The sequence below is a fragment of the Galeopterus variegatus genome, unplaced genomic scaffold (assembly GCF_000696425.1).
Source record: "Galeopterus variegatus unplaced genomic scaffold, G_variegatus-3.0.2 Scaffold2315, whole genome shotgun sequence".
Classification (NCBI taxonomy): domain Eukaryota; kingdom Metazoa; phylum Chordata; class Mammalia; order Dermoptera; family Cynocephalidae; genus Galeopterus; species Galeopterus variegatus.
The window spans coordinates 30,126-50,210 of NW_007728426.1; the positions used below are offsets into that span (position 1 = coordinate 30,126).

General features: G+C 38.1%; 1 protein-coding gene across 1 annotated transcript; it reads left to right on the forward strand.

Annotated features, from left to right (window-relative positions):
• The first annotated feature begins 9,415 nt into the window (after window positions 1-9,415).
• On the forward strand, window positions 9,416-17,662 carry ABRA (actin-binding Rho activating protein). Its single transcript, XM_008581281.1, has 2 exons — window positions 9,416-10,092; window positions 17,176-17,662. The coding sequence occupies exons 1-2, from the start codon at window positions 9,416-9,418 to the stop codon at window positions 17,651-17,653; spliced, it is 1,155 nt and encodes a 384-aa protein (XP_008579503.1). The 3' UTR covers window positions 17,654-17,662.
• The last annotated feature ends 2,423 nt before the right edge of the window (window positions 17,663-20,085 follow it).

Consider the following 20,085-nt stretch of genomic DNA (forward strand, 5'->3'; position numbering starts at 1 on the left):
AAAGAGTCATATTCTTGGTGGGAGGAGAGAAGTGGTGTAGTTATGGAGTCAAGAGAGTGTATATTTTAAGATAGAAGAAATTCCAGTATGTTTGCATGATGGAAAATACAGAGAGGTGGAAGCTGTGATGAAGCAGAGAAAAAAGACCTCTTACAGCAGTGTCCAGACAGGGACTGGTCTGCATCAGAGCCCTGGCCCCCCATCCATAACATCAGGAGCAAAGGCGGGGTGACTGGACAAAGATGCAGGTAGGTGTTAGACTTAAGAGTGGGATTTCTGGGGTGCTGTAGTTTCTAAGTGAAATGGACAGCAAGCTCAACAGCTGAGAGTGAAAATGGTGGAAGAAGCACTGGAAGTTTAGAGAAGAGAAAACATAATGAAAAAAGTCATCCAGGACACTGGGAGAATGAATGACAAGGGAAACAGTAGACAGCTGAGCAGCATCTGAAGTTTGGGGTCACAGTTTTACTGAGAGACTGGCAAGTTGCTATGTGTTTCTCTAGTCACATTCAGCTGTGTGGGTGGGGGCACAAAAGATGCCACGCTGGGTGTGCTGTGCTGTGCAACTCAAGGAGCAAAGAAGTTAGGGACAGGACACCTCGATGGCTATTGTCAGTTTAGAGTGCTCCTCAGTGTTATGAGATACCCCGTTAAATCAGTGCAGTGCGAGGTTAATCGGGCATGAACTGAACCAGCTTAGTGTTACTAACATAGTGAAGACCAAGCAACTGTTATCTCCCCCAAAAATGTGTTTGAGCTATAATAATAACAAGGCCAGTTCCAGAGACATCATTTTTCAGATTAAATTAGGTGTAACAAACAATTATGTGTTTGTTTCCTGAAGAAAGTTAATGTGACTATAGTTTAATAGGTAATGGGATTTTGTGATATTTGATCTCTGAAATTCTCTTTAGGCTCTGATAATGTATGTAAATTGTTATTGTTTATTATATAAATGTTCATATTGCATTGTTCATACTGAGGTTTAATATATTGTCTATGAATCTAGGTCATTTATTTAGATGGCAGCATCATTATCCTCAGTAATAGTGTAAATAACAATATTAATAGCTTCCATGTGATGTTCCTGTACAGTGTATTGGACACTGGGATAATTTTTCATAGACATTGTCTCATATAAACCTGATGGGTTGGGGAGGAGGTTAATATGAGGGGTCTTCAAAAAGTTCAAGGAAAGATTCATATTTTAATTCTATTTTTAATTCTACTTTCTAATTCTATTTGATTCTATTTTTCCACAAACTTTTTGAAGTACCGTCATATTATTATTTTCAGACAAGGCAATTAAGTATCAGAGAAGTTAAGTAATTCTTCCAAGAGTACACAGCTTCTAAAAGAAGATCCAGAATGCAAACAAATCTACTTGAACCCAAATCAGGTCACTACACTCTTGAAACCTACATGTTGAGTGTCGAGTGTCTGCTAGACCCACAGCACTCTAGCAGTTGGAGCCATGGTTCCCAACCTCTATGGTATGTGAGATCAAGCTGTGCCAGGATCCCACCCAAGACCTGTCTCCAGAAACAGTCTTCCACTATCCATAGTTCTAAAAGCCCCACAGGTGATCCTAATTTTATCCTCAATGATTGGGAACCAGTGAGCCTTATATTCTAGAAGGTTCCAGGAGAGAGTCTATGTGCAACTTTTTGGTTATCACTACCAAGTAACTGAGACTTCATCTGACCCCATCCTCCAGGCTGAGAGAAACCTGTAGACACAGTCGTAAAAGTCACAATATAAATTACCTTAAAATAAAACACTATAAATAAGCTTTCCCTTACAGCCTCCAGTCCCTACAGGTGACCCTATACTTGACCCTCCTACCTGAAGACTCAGCCCTGTTCTAGGTCTGGTATTAATCCTGCCCTTGGTCAAATGGAATTTAAGGAGCTTTAATTTGCTAACTTCTATGGCTCAACATCGAGTTGATACTGATAATACTGATCATATATTGAGAGTTTACATGTGCCAGGAACGATGTTAAGTGCTTTTTAGGCATTAACTCATTTAATCCTCACACAGGCCCTGTGAGGTAGGTGCTCTGATAATACTCATTTTACAGATGAAGAAACTGAACCTTCAAGAAGTTAAATCACATACCCCAGGTTGCCCTGTGAACAAGAAGAGCCTGGATCTGGGTTTTCACCTGGTCCTGCCCAACTGCACCGTCCGCCCTCCCGATCACACTCACTTCTCAACATCTCCCCATGTACGTCCCAGAACATACTTGACTCAACACGAAAACTTTTCCTCTTACCACAAATCCTCTCCTCTCACTGCCCTCTCCCAGCTAATGTCACCTTACATCAGAAACCTCTAGATTGTCCCTTGCTCTCCTCAGACATGGCAATTAGTGGGTCCCCTTCCTTTTGATGTTGTCCTCAATAGCTCTCAGATTGTTGTCTTCTTTCAGACCCTCATTTGGTTCTTTCCAAGATTATTTTAGTAATCCCTGTCTTTCTATCCCAGTCTTATCTTTTTCAAATCCAAACTCCACTTTGCTGGTTCTACATTGATCATCTGGTGACAAAAAGTTGCTATCATGTTAAGACTTAAGATTATTCAGTGGTGCAGTAAGCCTCACATGACACAACACTGATTACTTAGCAAGATGTTCTTCACCAAGTAACTCCAACTTACTCCTTCAAAGGCATCTCTTACTACTCCCTGACCCCTTACCCCTACCCCATAAACACTGTATGTTCTTCTCCAAAGGTCATAAACTAGGCTAGGCGCACACGAGCAGAATCCAGCCCAAAGACATGCTACACTGTGTTGGTTCACCCAGTGTGTGTGTGTGTGTGTGTGTGTGTGTGTGTGTGTGAGTGTGTGTAACTATTGCCATTTAAAGAACTGAGAGAATTCATGTAAAAATAGAGATCTCTTACTTCTTCTGAAACATTATTTCACCAGTTGCCTACAGTCCTCACCACCTCATGTTATGGCCCCAGCATGACTCACCTCACACCTTTAAGTGACCTGCCTAATCCTGTAGGTATTTGAGTGTGTGATCTCCACTCTGGGCCATGAGAAGGGCTGTAAGTGTGCCGTGTATCTTTATGCCTTTTTAACTTTTTCATGTTGTTTCTTCAGATTAGAGCGCCCTTCTCCACCTGGTAAAATCCTTCATACTTTTTAAGGTCCAGATAAAGTGCCCACTATTCCTGTGAAGTCCTTCCAATAAAATCAATCACCCTTTGCTCAATGATTCCATAAAATTTTAATTATACATATTTCTAATGTAGCTTTCTCCAAACTATTAAAGGCAGCTATATATATGTATGAAACAACATACATAGCTAAGTTCATGGAAAAATAGAATTAAAATATAATACAAATCTTTCCACGAACTTTTTTTTTTTTTTTTGAGGCTGGCTGGTGTGGAAATCCATGAACTTTTTGAAGTATCCTCATGTGTCTTCTCCTGACTACACTGAGAAAATTATGAAAGTAGGTTCTGTTTTGTTCAGCTCAATGCTTTCTCCCACATTGCCTATCATCATGCCTCACTCACTGTATACAGTCCATAAGCACTGAGGAAAGTAAATTTGATTACAGTGAGAAGCTTTTTTCCCCTCTATCCATTAAAATCTTTTCATGGCCAATGTTGTGAAACTAAACAAGTAAAGAATTTATTAGCTTATGTGGAAAGTGTTAATGAAATTATTGTTTTTCAGTCAAATATTAGCAAGCATATTCAACAATACATCAAAAAGATTATACATCATGATCAAGTGGGATTTATCCCTGGCATGGAAGGCTGGTTTAACATATGTCAATCTATCAATGTGACGCATCACATTAACAGAATGAAAGATAAAAACCACGTGACCATCTCAACTGACAGATAAAGCATTTGACAAAATTCAACATCCTTTCTTGCTATAAGCTCTTAACAGTTTAGTTATAGAAGGAAAATTCCTAAACATAAAAAAGTCTATTTAATAAAAACCAACAGCTTACATTATAATCAATGAGGAACAACTGAAATCTTTTCCACCAAGATCCAGTACAAGATAGGAAAACCCATTCTCATCACTTCTATTCAACATGGTATTATGTTTAATACTAGCAAGGAAGTACTAGCAAGGGCAATCAGACAGGAAAAGAAAGAAAAGGAAGGAAGAAGTACAGGTAAAATTACCTCTATTTGCAGATGACATGATCCTGTATCTAGAAAACCCCAAAGATTCCATGACAAAAATGTTAGAACTAATAAATGAATTCAGTAAAGTTACAGAATTTAAAATTAGCATACAAAAATCAGTAGCATTTCTATACATAAATAATGACCTAGCTGAAAAACAAATCAAGAAAACAATTCCATTTAAAGTAAAATATATTAAAAAATTAACTACTTAGGAATATTTTGATATTTAACCAAGGAGGTGAAAGATTTGTGCATTACACCTATAAAACATTGATAAAAGAAATTGAAGATGCAAATAAATAGAAATATATCCCATGTTCATGAATCAGAAAAATTAATATTATTAAAATGTCCATATTACCCAAGGCAAATTCAGATTCAACACAATCCCTATCAAAATTCTAATAGTATTCTTCACAGAAATATAAAAACCAAGTTCATGTGGAACAATTAAAACAAAACAAAAAAAACCCTTAATAGCCAAAACAACACTGATAAAGAAAAAGTTGAAGGCCTCACACTTCCTGATTCAAAATTATACTACAGAAATGTAATAATCAAAACAGCATGGTTCTGGCATAAAAACAGAAACATAGACTAATGGATAAGGATAGAGAGCCCAGAAATAAATCCAAACACATGTAATCAACTAATTTTTGATGAGGACACCAAGAGGATAAAATGGAGAAAGGACAGTCTCTTCAATAAATGGTGCTGGGAAAACTGGATTTTATTCTTGGACCTTTACCTTATACCAGACACAAAAATCAGCTCCAAGTAGAAAAAACACTTTAATGTAAGACCCGAAACTATAAAACTCCTAGAAAACAACATATTGGGAAAGCTCCTGGACCTTGGCCTTGGCAATAAGTTTTCAGATATCACACCAAAAGATCAGGCTACACAAACAAAAATAAATAAATGGGACTACATCAAATTAAAAAGTTTCTGCACAGCAAAGGAAATAATCAACAAAATGAAAAGACAACCAATAGACTGGGAAAAAATATTTGCAAACCACATATCTGATAAGGGACTAATAAAATTTGTAAAGAACTCTTATAAATCAATAGCAGAGAAACAACCCAATTAAAAAATGAGTGAAGGGCCTGAACAGACATTTCTCCAAATTACACATACAAATGGTTAACAGGTTTATGAAAAGGTGCTCAACATCACTAATCACTAGGGAAATGCAAATTAAAACCACTATGAGATATCACCTCATACCCGTTAGCATGACTGTTACCAAAAATACGAGATTTGGGGGCCTTAAAAACTAACGTCACCTTAAGTGACATTACAAGCAGCGCCATTATGGGCCCACAAGGGCGTATTAACATGGCAGCCTAAGACGGCACTGGGAGGAAGTAAGGTGGGAGTGTCTGAGGGAACCTTGCCTTAGCCCTTATTGGCCAAATACACGCTTCCACGCTCGTGAACACTGCGGGATTGCAATAGCTAGGCATTGAGACAGGATGCGTGCTCTCCTAACCTTTAAGCTGATTGGAGGATGTAAAAACCTCCCTTCCCCATCTGCCCTTAAAAGCAAGTGCTTGTGTGATAATAAACGGAACTGCTTGACAGAACCCCCACCGCATCTGAGTGTCCTTTAACGGGCTGGTTGGGGCCCATGGCTGTGCTCACCTCTCTTCACGGCTCTCTTCCCCTGTCTCCTCCCAACGGGGACCGGAGGGAAAGAGGAATCCGGGCAATTCACTGGCCGACCAAGGGAGAGACTCATAACGAGGCGTTTTTTCTAGGGCTGTTCGGGTCGGCTGGTGGTGGACCTGACATGAGATAACAAATGTTGGTGAGGATATAGAGAAAAGAAAACCCTAGTACACTGTTGGTTGGGAATGTAGATTGGTGCAGCCATTATGGAAAACAATATGGAAGTTCCTAAAGAATTAAAAATAGAACTACCATATGAGCCAGCCATCACTCTTCTGGGAATATATCCAAAGGAGATAAAATTACCAACTTGTAAAGACATCTGCACTGTCATATTCGTTGTAGCATTGCTTACAATAGTCAAAATATAGAAACAACCTAAGTGTCTCTCAGTGGACAAGTAGATAAAGAAAATGTGGTGTGTGTGTGTGTGTGTATGTGTGTGTACACACACACACATACACACACAATGGAATAATATTCAGCCTTAGAAAAGAATAAAATCCTGCCGTTTTCCACAACATGGATAAACCTGGAGGACATTATGTTAAATGAAATAAGACAGACACAGAAAGAAAAATATTCCATTATCTCAATTATACATGGAATCTAGAGAGAGAGAGAAAGAGAGAGAGATCAAATATACAGAGGTAGAAAATAAAACGGTGGCTACCAGAGGTGCAGTGAGGAAACAAATGGGGAGATGTTAACTCAGGATACAAAGTAGCAGATACGTAGGATGAACAAGTCTAGAGGTCTAATGTACAACATGAGGACTATAGTTAAACTGTGTTAGGGATTTTTAAGTGGATTTTAGCTGCTCTTTAAAAAAAAAGGAACTACATGAGATGAAAGATATGTTAATTTGCTTCACTATAGTAACCATGTTACTATCTATATGAATCCCATAATATGTTTAAACCTCAAACATACAGAATAAAATTTATTAAAAAAAAATAAATTATTACTTTATATAAGCTTTGAGCAAATGTTGTTTTCTGAAGTCTGTTTAGTAAGATTATACTGCTGGCTATGAGGGTTGCCTCTACCTGACTTGTAAGTATATCACGCAGAGAAGTGTATCAAAACATCTCCCTCCCCTTTCTAGTATTGTTTATATGATCAAATAATAATTTTTTTTTCAAAACACTTTCACACTTATGACAAATTTCTTAGGAAATAATTACTCCATTAATCAGGGCTGCATGTTCACCTACAGTTTCAAATCTCATGGTTTTATAGGAAACTCCCTCTGTAAACCACTTCTTATTTCACCCTTTGTCTTTGAGATTTTATTTTCATTTCTTTTACACCATATGTTAAAGTAGAAGAATATGGAACTCCTTAAGAATCTGCATCTAGATTGAGAAAGAGAACGTAACATCTCCCTAGTTACCAAAGATGCGTAGTAGGTGGCATACCGACCTTGCTTGAGGGCAGGAATGCACAAAGAAGACAGGAGGAAAGGAATTTTACTCTCTCTTCTGTGGAAGTATGAATGAAGGACTGCAGTTGCCATGGAGGCTAAATCTCTGAAAGAATGACCAGATTCTCTCAGCAGCTGCTTCTGTTTTCTGCCAAGACCATCTGCTGACGGCCCCAAGCCCCAGGCAGCTGACTGCAATGCCTGTTAATATGTAAAAGACTATTAAAATTTTGCTGTCTCCATTTCTTCTCCCTGTATCAGGATTGAACCTGGAGCAGGTGGGGGCAGCGAAGCTGAAAAATCCCTTTGGAAGTTGTAAATTAGCTTGATCCTGGGCTAAGCTTATGGGCGTCTTGGTGGAACCCCCTTCCGTCCCAAGGCCTTCCAAGTGGGATGAAGGGAATTTGCCAGGAACCAAACAGTCTGCAGTGTATCTGCATTCCAGGAAGGAATGCCAGATAGTTCAGACAGATTTAAATCTTTGTTTGTAGTAGTTTACTTTCCTCGTGATCCAATTTCCTCTTAATTAATCAAGAGGGATTTTGTCTCTGCATTGTTGGCTCTCCCTTAATGTTATCAGATCCTGCTGAACTCTGAAAGCATATCTGACAGATTTCTAGATAGATAGAGGATTAAATTATTTCCAAAATTGTTTTAATCCTGAGATAAAAACCCCACACGATGAAAAAATGATATTGACATTTTTTTCGAAATAAAAAATGACATCGACTTTTTTTTCATCAGAACTAATTAACTTTCCTACCTTGTTTTATGCTCTTAGCAGCTTTCGATCAGTATGGTTAACTGCATGTCAAGTTTGAAGGAAAGGATATAGTTTTAAAACCTATAGACCTGTTGAGGAAAAAAAAATTCTCTTAATTTGTCTTACTTTAAGAAATTGTTTTTTTGCTGAGACTTGGGCATTTTTATTTGCTTTAATATACTGCATGAGTGGTTCATTTTCTGTCCACATGATCTATCTTTCCAGTCCTTTTAAAAATATATATTTCTGTCTTTGTTCTGAGGGTTGAAAAAATATCTGCCAACATGAACCTAAAGGCGTGCTAAAGAAGGTTCTGTCGTTTCAAACAAATGCAGGGAGGGCTGGCTGGTTAGCTCAGTTGGTTAGAGTTCGGTGTTGTCACACTAAGGTCAAGGGTTCAGATTCTGATACCCACTAGCGACCAAAAAAAAGGGGGCGGGGAGTGTGTGCTCCTGACAGCATTCATTTATTTTATCTTTATATAGACTTTTTAAATGAAATATTAGAAAGTATTTATTCTAACAATAATTTTTGAAATTCAGTGTGTGTGCTGGTCTTTTAACTTAATTTTTTAAATGATTGGACACAAATTTTGACTATCATATGATATGTAATATTAATATAATATGTTATAATAAGTCATATTAATATAATATTACTATGACTTGTGGGTATAATAACTCAAACCTGGGACTAGAACACAGCCTCCGTCTGGACCTTGGTCTTCGTATCTGGGCCTCAATTTTCTCATCTGGAAAATGAGGGTTGGATGAGATGATCTAAGGTCTATTTCTTAAAAGGTGAAGGCAAAAGAAAAGGCAACTTAGGATCTTTGATAACTAGGACGAAAGGACGCACAGTCTTTGAATCAGACAGATGTGGGTTTGAATGTGAGGTATTATTAGTTCTAGAAGTTAGATTTCATTTTTCTCAGCTATAAACTGGGGCTAATTGAGAGTTGTATTGAGGGCTGCTGAGGTTTAAATGAGAACAAGCCTATAATGTTCCTAGCACAATTTGTGCACATACTGTATGCTTCTATAAATGGTAGGGCTATATTTTAAGGTCAAGAAAAGCATAAGGCTGAGCACATGATCAGATCTAGTAATTTCCATTCTGGCACTTGGAGAAGAAAAGGAGTGAGCTTCTATCACTGTCCTTCACCAGCAGAGATGTCCCTCTGCCCTGATGAAACTGGAGCTGTCAGGATTTAAAAAAAGAACAGCATCAGGGCAAAGGCACCGCATCTTGGCAAGAAATGCTTCACATAGTTTCCACGTCACCAGTCTCTCCTCCCCACCCCACACCCAGCTGCTATTTAAATCCCAGGAGACCCACTGGACCCAGCGCCCGGGCTAACAGTAGAGAGGAGACGGGGAGCATGGCTCCGGGAGAGAAGGGAAGAGCGGACGCGCCAGCCGAGAGAAAAGGGGGCGCCCTGCGGAAGGTGCGCACAGCCGCCCTGGTCATCAGCTTGGCCCGAGGGTGGCAGCAGTGGGCGAATGCGAACAGCACCCGACAGGCCCAGGAGCCTGCAGGCTGGCAGCCCGGGGGGACCCAGGACCCACTGCAGCCTCCTAAACCTATAATCCACCCCACGCCCCACCCAAAAGCCTGGGGGGCCCCGAAGTCTCCATCCCAAACGCCAGACACCTATGGCAATGGGCAAGGCTCCGAGGAAGCCACCGAGGCCTCCCATATCAAAAGGAAAGAGGTGACCAAAACAGTTGTCAGCAAGGCTTATGAGAGAGGAGGGGACGTGAGCCACCTCAGCCATCGGTACGAGAAGGACGGTGGCGTCCCTGAACCTGAGCAGCCGGAGAGCGACATCGACCGAATCCTCCACAGCCATGGCTCCCCGACGCGGAGGAGAAAATGTGCCACCCTGGTGTCGGGGCTGACCAAAGGCTGGAAAGCGATGGCACAGGAGGAGCCCACGTGGAGGAGCGACAGCGTAGACACGGAGGACAGCGGCTACGGCGGGGAGGCCGAGGACAGGCCCCAGCAGGACGGACTGCAGGGGGCCGCCGCCAGGATCAGACGCCCCTGGGCCTCCCAGTAAGTGAACGCGTCCCTCTGCCCCCCGTGCCAGGACGACTGCCGGGAGTCCAGAGCAGGGCAAGGACGGCCCAAGAGAGCCTGGGAACCTCAAAGGCTGCACAGGCAGCGAGTCACCTAGGGAAGGCGCGCCCCTGGGCTGCAAGGCAGTGCCAACCTCAGGCATGGGTCGTTGGGTCACGGCCTGCACTATTTGTTTCTCTTTTGTGGTTTGAACTGAACACCCAAGATGGCAAAGATGGAGCCATCAGAGAGGCGTGTCTCTCTTGGGTGAATTTTTAAGTCAATTCTATACGGAGGAACAAATTGGCTTGTTTCTCTGGAGAGAAAAGTAACTGATTGGGGAAACTTTGCCCCTGTCCCAAATCAGTCTATAATATTATCAGGGAATACATCTGACCATGTAGTGCCCACGGAACACCCATCACTATGATGCTGTAAACAGGCAAAGGCTGCTGTCTGAGAGCAGGCTCTGAAGTCAGACAGTCAGAGCCAGCTCTGCTCCTAATGAGTTCTTTTTCTAAGCCAATTTTCTCATTTATAAAATAACAGCAACATTAAGCTTTTGGGATAAATTCTGCTCTGTTGAGAAAGGCAAATGAGATTAGTACTGCCAAGCACCTTGCACAGTGCCTGCCAATACTCAATATATGATTTGAAAACTACTATTATTCATGTAGATTTTATTATTTAGCAACTTTTCAAACTTTCAGCAAAAAGTTTGTCCTGTTGATAAACAAAGACAGAAAGAATTAAAATATCACAATCCTAAAACTTGTTAAATACACATACACAGGCACATACTGATTTAAACTGAAACGTTTATTTAGACAAGAAACACATGCTTTTACAAGTAACACTACGTAATAGAAAGTCAAGATATCTCACTCTACAACCACAGGATATCAAAATATGGGAAAAGTCTCTGAAGTCATAATGCTTAAAAACTGACTCTCTTTGGGGTCAGTTCGATGTATAGGTGTGCTTTTCAAGTCTTAAGAAACAGTAAGAAAGTAAAGAACAAAATTGGCTACCTGATTTGACAAAGAGCTATCTTACAGTTTGTGTCTTTAAGAGTGTTTTGAAAGAATTAGAACGACTATATTGCAAGCTTTCAAGAAAAATGAAATGGCAAATGTAGGTAATTATAACAATCTATCATGCATTTAGTGTGTTCTGTGGGTATTTTAAATGCTTTGTCTCTAACACTCACAATCCTGTGAGATAAGTATTAACCCATTTTACGAATGAGAACACTGAAGCTCAGAAGGCAACTTTACCCAGCAAGTTAGTGACAAAGCTGAGACCTGCCTGACTCCAAATGCAATGTTTTGAAATGAGACATGATACTCTCTCTCACACATTGTTTTGAGGATGAGTTCAGAGATCTGTATTTGTGCTCTACTTACATTATATAGGAATTCATGATCAGAAATAACTATTCTACTGGAACATATGGAACCATAGTCCAAAATCTGGCCTTGTGGATTTTGGGGTGTGTGTGTGTGCATGCACATGAGGTCACGCTAGAAATGGAATAACAGAGTCCAACAAAATAAAGACTGAGGGTTCCTGTTCACATATTTTAAATTAGCCAGAGGTGGGTAAATGACAATGGGGACCAATCTCGAATGCATGGTAGAGCTGGACTCTGCTTTGGCTTGTCTAGGCACTTTTCATATATTTATTCATTCAATCCCCACAGCATTCTCATGAGGTAGGTATAATCATCATCCCCATTTGATTAATGGGGACATGAGATGAAGAAATACTGGGGAACTTGTACAGGATTTTACAGCCCATTGATCTGAACCCAGGCTTTCTGGGTCTGGAGCCCACCACTACTCTAAGCTGTCTCACCTAAAAATGGGGAATGCCATATAGGACCCTTCTCAGGGTCACCAAAGTCAGGAATGTACATGGGCACCTTCTTAGTGTGATGGATGGATAAGTACATAAACTTTGAATTAGATTTGAATCATGGTTACTTTGGCAATCTTGAGTCTCTGTGTCCTCATCTAAAAAATGGATGTGATAATTCATGTTTCATGGGGTTATTTTGATATTAACTATGTAAAGCAATGGACCCAGGGGAACTCCTTAGTAAGTTGTACCCATTTATAATGTAGGGGCCAGGCCTGGTGATCCTAACCCTTCAAGATGCTAGGAGCCTGGCTTTCTGGTTTTCCTGGGGGGTGGGGGTGGGTGGTGAGGAGTGGTTAAGTATCTTCAATATCTTCTTGCCTTCTTTGGTTCCTTTCCTTTCTTAGAGTACATAGGGTACCAGAATATTGTATGTATCAACAACAGCTCCTAATGACAGCAGTAATCCTAGCTGTGCTCAGGAAACTTCAGCAGAAGCCTAATGGGTCTTCTTGCCTGATGGGACTCTCAAATATTTCTTGAGAAATGGAAGTGGCATTATTGAGTAAGCCAGTATGAAAAAGAGATTTTTGTTCACTTATTGTTAATTGTAGGCACCATTCTCTCCCCATATCTGCCGATATAGAGAAAGTTAAGTGTCATAGATGTCTAAGTAGAAGAAAGAAGAGTTTCATGATGGTTAAGATGTTCCATGGATAATGGAAACCAACAAATCAAGTTTAGTAAAAAGCAGAGAAATTCTTTACCAATAGTGGTTTTGCTAACTGAGGTTTTACTATGAAAATGGTTTATATTTTATGCTTTATTTAAAAAATATTTTGTGTCTTGATTGAATATGACTTGGTCAGTTCCTTTACACAAGGAAAATTGTATTCCCTCTCCCATAGAGTAAAGGTGCAAGATTAAATTACCAATCACTCATCCATTCTCTCCTCCAAGGTCTACCCGGTAAAAATAGTTGTAGTTGAGCATGAGAAGGCCATTTTACAGATAAGGAGACTGACGTACAGAGATGGCAAGGAATGTCTCCAAGTCACAGAACTAGTAAGTGATGAAGTTGGAAAGGCTGATGCTGGAGCTCTTGTTCTTAACTACTGTGCTAGACCAACTCTCTCTCTCAGTGGAGAACAGACTCAAGGAATAAAATGGAGATCAAAGTGTTGGCTTATTTAATGGAATCCCAGTAATTCGCAGAGTTCAGAGTTTAGGGGCAACTGTATTGACAGATTTCACAAAACACAGAGACAAAATTATGACCTTCTACTACCAACTCCCAATCCTAGGGTTGGGGTCCTTTCCGTGGAGTCTGAGGACAGTCACCAATCTGCAAGGAAAGTCACAGGCCTGGCTCTGAACCCTAGTTGATAACACAGCAGAGAGAGTAACTGCTGACCAGAAATGCTTCCTTTTGAATGCAGTCACCCTGCTTCTGAGAAATGTGAGTCCATATATGTCATGCTCCCTGTAAGCAAATTGGCTGGCGAAGGGCAAGGAAACCAGTGCACAGAGGGGCAAACACTCCCCAGCACTTCTCCAAGAAGTTGGAAAGGGTGGCAGAGGTTCTTTGCTTTACTGACAGGGAAGGATGCTTGCACAATAAGGAGAAATGCCCCCTCTATAGGAAGATCTATGGGGTGGGCAACGAGAGCCCATCTCTTCTTTCTTCATACAAATCCAAGAAAGACCAGAAAAACATGTCTCTGGGGCCCCTGTGACATCTTGAAGCTGCTGATTCAGGTGAAGGGAACTAGCAGAGAATGTTTTCAGTGCCATAGAACTTGGCTAGGTTTGAAATATATCTTATAGAACTTTTGTTTCCTGTGGATTTTATTACATACTAATAATTTACCCAAATAATTATTACTCCAAAATGACAGAATTATGATAAAATTGGTCCCCATATCCTCACCATACTTCTAAAGAGCCCCATTTACATAAGAAAGCAGCACTCAAACTGATTTCATTTTTAGAGTTGTCAGACAAGAAATAATTTTCAGAATTTATTTCAGTGAATGAAGCTAAACTTTCCAAGATAGATTGCTTATAATGTCTAGTTGAATTAGTTGCATAGCAGGACAGAGGATATATTTTTGATTGACTACAAGAAAATTTTTTTATTAAAAATCAAGAAACTGAGAAGGTGGATCTGGATTTAATATTGTTATACTAAAATATGGGTGAGAAGTTTTTCTTGGAATATTGCTTTGCTTTATTTCAATTTATACTGCATCGTCTTTCTAAAGTTCTATCTAAACTACTATTCATATTTGTACCTGAAAATTTAAAAAGTAAGATTATTTTATATTGATTCTTATATTCATTGACCAAGAAGATAGTCATGCTATAAAACTTTCTAATCCTGATTAAAACCTGATACTTTCAGGCTTTAAAAATTAGAAATATAAAAATAATACAGAACATTTATAAGAGAGAAATTTAAATATCTAATACGATAAATTCCTCCTGTATTACAGCCCTGCCTATTTTCTAGTTCTTGCTTGTAGGTCCAACTTCCCTTGTTTTTCTTCTCCACTTTTATTGAGAATTACAATTTGACACTATAACAAATGGACATTAAGATTTAGAAGGTGCGTTTTTTTAGAAAATAAATGTTTCTCTTCTTCATGGATTTATTACCATACCAACCCCAACCCTTATCCCAATGACATTAAGTTTCAACACTCAGCAGGGAATCTAAATTCCTAATTACAATTAGAACGAGGAAAACAAACAAACAAACAAGCAAACAAACAAAAAGCTACACCAAAGAAACAGAGACCCATACAACATACAGTTCAAACAAATTACCTCTGGATACTAATTTCAGTATATTCCTATTTTTTGTTTTCTTTTAGATATAAAATCAATATAATATTCAAATGAAAAAGAATTTTGAAAAAATGAAAAAAATTGTCTTCTGGATGAGAACATAATTATTTTCAATTATGCATATGCTATTGATTTTTTTCAGCCTGGTGCATACACATTTTACATAGTTGCAATTGTACCATAAACTTAAATTTGTATAACTCTGATTATTTTTATGAACGTCTTTTAGTAGTTATTTGCTCTTTTTTCATTACTAAATATCCAGTAAGTACCTAAAACAGTGTCTGGCACATGGTAGTTGTCATAAATAAATACTTTAATAAAGGATGGAAGAAATGCCAAAGTCCTCCGAAGCCCCTCAAAAGCGGGTGTATTATGTTTTATACTATGGGACAGAACCACAGTTTGGTGCTCAGGAGACAAAGTATGAGCTAATGAATCACATTATTTGCTTTTTTCTGAGATATTTCAAGTCTCTTCTCTGGCAGGATGCCCCAGCCTCAAGTCTGTCATGAGATTTGGGATCCGCCAAGATGGCCTTGGGCTTATTATTGAAGACTATGCCTGTCATTGATCACCATGGTTCCCAGGGGACAAGGTGTTTGCTGTCTTCTGATAGTAAGATCAAGCAGCCCATACTGTGGGCAGCTGACCAGGGACAGTTGATGAAGAGGCAGGTGACACTGAGGACCAGCAGGGCTGACAGAAATCCTTTCTACTTCAGTATGGTGTAGCTCCTATAAAACTTTTTTATACATGTGATTTTATATAGTTGTAATAATTATGTATACAGTTTTTGTATGCTGCTTTCTCCCCAATTAACTTTGCCTTTCACTTGTATTTATGTGGCTGTAAACAGCAGTAGTGTTACATGTAGCAACGCATCCCCAGTTCCAATTCTACTTAATAGTGAAACTGAATGTAGGAAGTTCGCCATCTAGTGGATGTCATTGCTCTTTTGAAAAACGATGTTAATGCAAGTATGTATTCCTCCCTATCCACACCTGTTTGGTTCCTGCAACCAGATTTTAGGAAGTTTGTATAGTGAGGGACACCCAAATTTGATCTGTTCCTGGGCTTTGAATAGTGGATTGTGAGAGTTCAGATAGCTCAGGTGTGACATTCACTACAGAACTTCAGCACTACTCTAATATCTCCAATTCCAATGCTTACAGGCAGGAGGCCACTTGGTGTTGGAAGGGAGGGTGGGCTGCTTGTGAGGATGAAGAAAACAAACCTGTTTTAAACAGTTCAAGAGTTCCTGTTTTATGTATGAAGGTGAAGAGACATAGGGGAAAAAAAGTCTGAGAGACCGGAGAAACAGAAATGACAGGGAAGTCTTTTAAAGATAAATTTTACCCATTATAAAATTTGGCCTACACCTTCATGGCACTACTGGTTTACACTTCCCAAAGCTGTTTTGTTATTTATTTTGTTTTGTTTTTAAGCAAGAAAATACATATTGAATTCCAAAGGTACTTACATATTTGAAACACAACTCATTCATTAGACACCATAGTGCATGCCAAGTGGCCTCACTGCATAGTAGAAAGGGCACTGACTTTAGCCTCAGGCAGTTTTGTCTTTTAATCCTGCCTCTGTCAGTGACTAAGGGCAGTATCTCATAGTAGTTATATACAGGCTCTGGAGCCAGCATAACTTTTTCAGATTCTGATTCTACCACTTGGTTTTGTGATTAAGAATTTACTTAATCTCTGGCCTCTGTTTTCCTATCTGTGAAGTGGGAATAGTAATATCTACCTAAGAGAATGGTTGTAGGGAATATTAACAAAAAGTTTTTAGAAGAATGCCAGCACATAGTGTCCAATGAATGTTACAGCTAGTGTTTTCTATCTGTACAACCTGATATTTCACAATTAGTACATCATTGATCCTACAAAAAATCTATGCATAAAAATCTATACACGACTGAATATATTACAATGTATGTGTGGTGGTATAACCTTTATCTTTGGGAAATACCTAGCTTCCAAAGCACTTATATGATTCCACTTCTAAAATGCTACTAACATGTAACTTTAAGATGTACACATTTGCATTAATTTTGTAAGGAAGCTTTTTTCTTTATGAAATAGAGTTTAATATTATTATAGTGCTTAAAGCATTACTGTTATTCACAGAGAAAATCATCTAGAAGGACATATACCAAACCAAGAATAACAGTGGGACTGTGTATGATTTTTCTTCTTTCACTTCTAATTTTTTAGAATTGTGTTTCTGTGTCTTAAACATGAATAAAATTATAAAGACTTACACTAAGATTCATATGCATGAGAAGTATAAAGGGAAAGCAACATTAGGGAGTTTGAAATATCAATATCTTGATTCTTTACCCTCTGTTTCCTTTAGGGCAAACAGATTTACCGAGAAACTCAACTGTAAGGCCCAACGAAAATGCAGCCAAGTGAACAACTTGAAAGGCAGATGGCAACAGTGGGCTGATGAACACATACAATCTCAGAAGCTCAATCCTTTCAGTGAAGAATTTGATTATCAGCTGGCCATGTCCACCCGCCTACACAAAGGTGATGATGGCTACGGCCGTCCCAAGGAGGGAACCAAAACTGCTGAAAGAGCCAAGCGAGCTGAGGAGCACATCTACAGAGAAATCATGGACATGTGCTTCATTATCCGCACAATGGCTCTCCACAGGAGAGATGGCAAGATCCAGGTTACTTTTGGAGATCTCTTTGATAGATATGTTCGTATTTCAGATAAAGTTGTGGGCATTCTCATGCGTGCCAGAAAACATGGACTGGTGGACTTTGAAGGAGAGATGTTATGGCAAGGCCGAGATGACCACGTTGTGATTACTCTACTTGAGTGAATCTTCAACAAATGCCAAACTTGATTCACTGCTGTCTTAATGCTAAATGTTAATATATTAACAAATTGTAATGCAAACTTCTCTGTGATAAATTGTTAAATATTAAACAATTTTTACATAAATGACATTTTGACATTCCATTTTTCTTTTCTTTTGCACTCCATTTCTATGAGGGAATTTGAAAATTTTGAGAAAACACACAGAGCATTTCTGAACACACATGAAGTGTTATTAATATACAAAGAATACTAATATTTGAAATTCCACTTACCTTCTTAGGCAAAAATATTTGTGTATTCATTGCAAAAATTATAAATTTTTAATTAAACATTTCATCTAAGAAGAATGCTGAAATTAGATAAAGATTGGCAGAACGTATTATGATGTGTCATTTTTTAGGAAAAAAATTCTATTAAATTTGAAAATAAATTCCATAAGATTTCTTCAGGAGCTTGACCTTGTACTATTGTTTTTACCATAGCATCACTTACAAAACAGGTACATATATAAAATGTTTTCAATAAGATGCTGAAATTGTTGAAGTTCCTCTGTGGACTTGGGTTCTAATAGGTTTCCAGTAAGAGTAAGCCTTCCTCCTTTTGTGTGATTTGCTCAAATCACACAAAAACAGACATCACTGGTGGTCTTTGCACCAACAAAGAAGGTGGTTATGTTCACTTTTACTATGAAAATAGACAGAAGTGAGAGATTCAGATTTACTTGCCTTGGTAGGACTTCCTGGGGAAGTTTGTCTTTTTTCAAAACCTAATGAGTCATGCTGCTTACATTTATATCAATACACAAGGAAGGAGAAATACAGAAAATTCTATGAAGTGGAATGTTCAGTATAGAATCTTATAGAATCTTTGATGAATTAAAAACGGTTTTGAGACATTTTAATTTTCTTTGTATTCTAAGAAAACTGTATGAAATGCCTATAAGTCATAAGACAGCAATATTAGTCCTGCAAAAATGAAAAAGTACAGATAATATAAGGAGAAAAATTATTTGACACTAATCTGTTAATTGCAAATTTTTTTCTTGATTAAATATATTTAATGTGCCTTATATGAGTATAATCTTAAAAGCAAACTGAATACAATGTGAGATTACAATTCTTAATTAATTTAAAGCTACTAAAATGCATTAATATTATAGCACTCTGGTGTTAAATGCAAAAAAATGTCAAATTAGGATACTTCAAAATATAGGCATTCATAATTGTTAGTTGTTAGGTTTAAAGTACTAATTAAACTACTATAGGAATTATCTTTGTTTTCATGTATGATTCTCTTTCAACTGAAAGTTCCAATATCTTCTTAAAGAAGAAAGTACATATATTTTTGTTTCCATACTAGATTTATAAAACTACAAATCAATGGCCAATATTTCTAAGTAGAATTTTATATAAGATGCAAACTTCTATTACAACAGTGAAACCTATATCAAAATTTAAAGACAAATGGCAAAAAAACAAAAGATGTTTTCTTTTATTTTCTGTTCTTATTTTTATACTATTTTTAGGTTACATTCCACAATACCACTTTCTTGTGTTTGAAATACAACAAAATTATAGAGTGCAACTTAGGTTACTTCTAATATCAGTAAAATATTTAGACCGAGGCTTCAAAACAGTTCCCTCATATTCAACTCTGAATAAAAAGTTTATGCAGGCATTAACATAGATTATTCAAAATTCAATTTGCTTGAGTTTGAAGATGGAGTGAAAGTCCTCAGAGAGTTGACATTAACTAATACTTTTCTGAATAAGGTCTGGTGGTAAAGTTAGAAGGCTAATTTCCTTACAGGAAAATGCCTGCTTTGTGACAGGCACACCCTGACAAGGATCTTGTGAGATAGGCATCATCATGAGAGCTGTCTTGTGATGGTAATAGCACATGGTTTGCAGATTTCTTTCTTGTGTACTATTTTTATATTAAATATTTTATTTAATTGTAAGACCATTTGTCATATTTGTGCTTCCTGATTTGGGATCCAAAAATATTCTCAGACAAATGATTATTATGCTAAAAACCCCATGATAGGAAAATCCATAGTTGAAAAACTTAGGACATTCTGACAAAATTTTTTAAAAAGTAATGAAACTCAGGTGGCAAGTGAGCTGATAAAAGTCCTCATAGATATTTTTATAGTCACCAAATAATATACAAAATAATTATATTTTGCCATTGATAATTCTAAATTCCCAATAGGCAGTGTGTTCCTGATTTCCCAGTCGTCAGGATTTTCCTGTCCAAACTTTGAATCAGATCTTCAAAGGTTTATGTGCTGCTGATACATACTTTTTAACCTCTTCTGTCTGGGCTTCCATCCAAATATTTGATGACTTGACATAACTTGAAGTTTTATAACTTCCTGATTCTCAAGTGCACCTTTTTTAAAATATATACTTCATAGTTTTATTTTTTATT

Coding starts and splice junctions, on each gene's coding strand:
- ABRA (XM_008581281.1), top strand. CDS start 9,416: ATGGCTCCGGGAGAGAAGGGAAGAGCGGACGCGCCAGCCGAGAGAAAA. Junction 10,093..17,175: donor AGACGCCCCTGGGCCTCCCA/GTAAGTGAACGC, acceptor TGTTTCCTTTAG/GGCAAACAGATTTACCGAGA.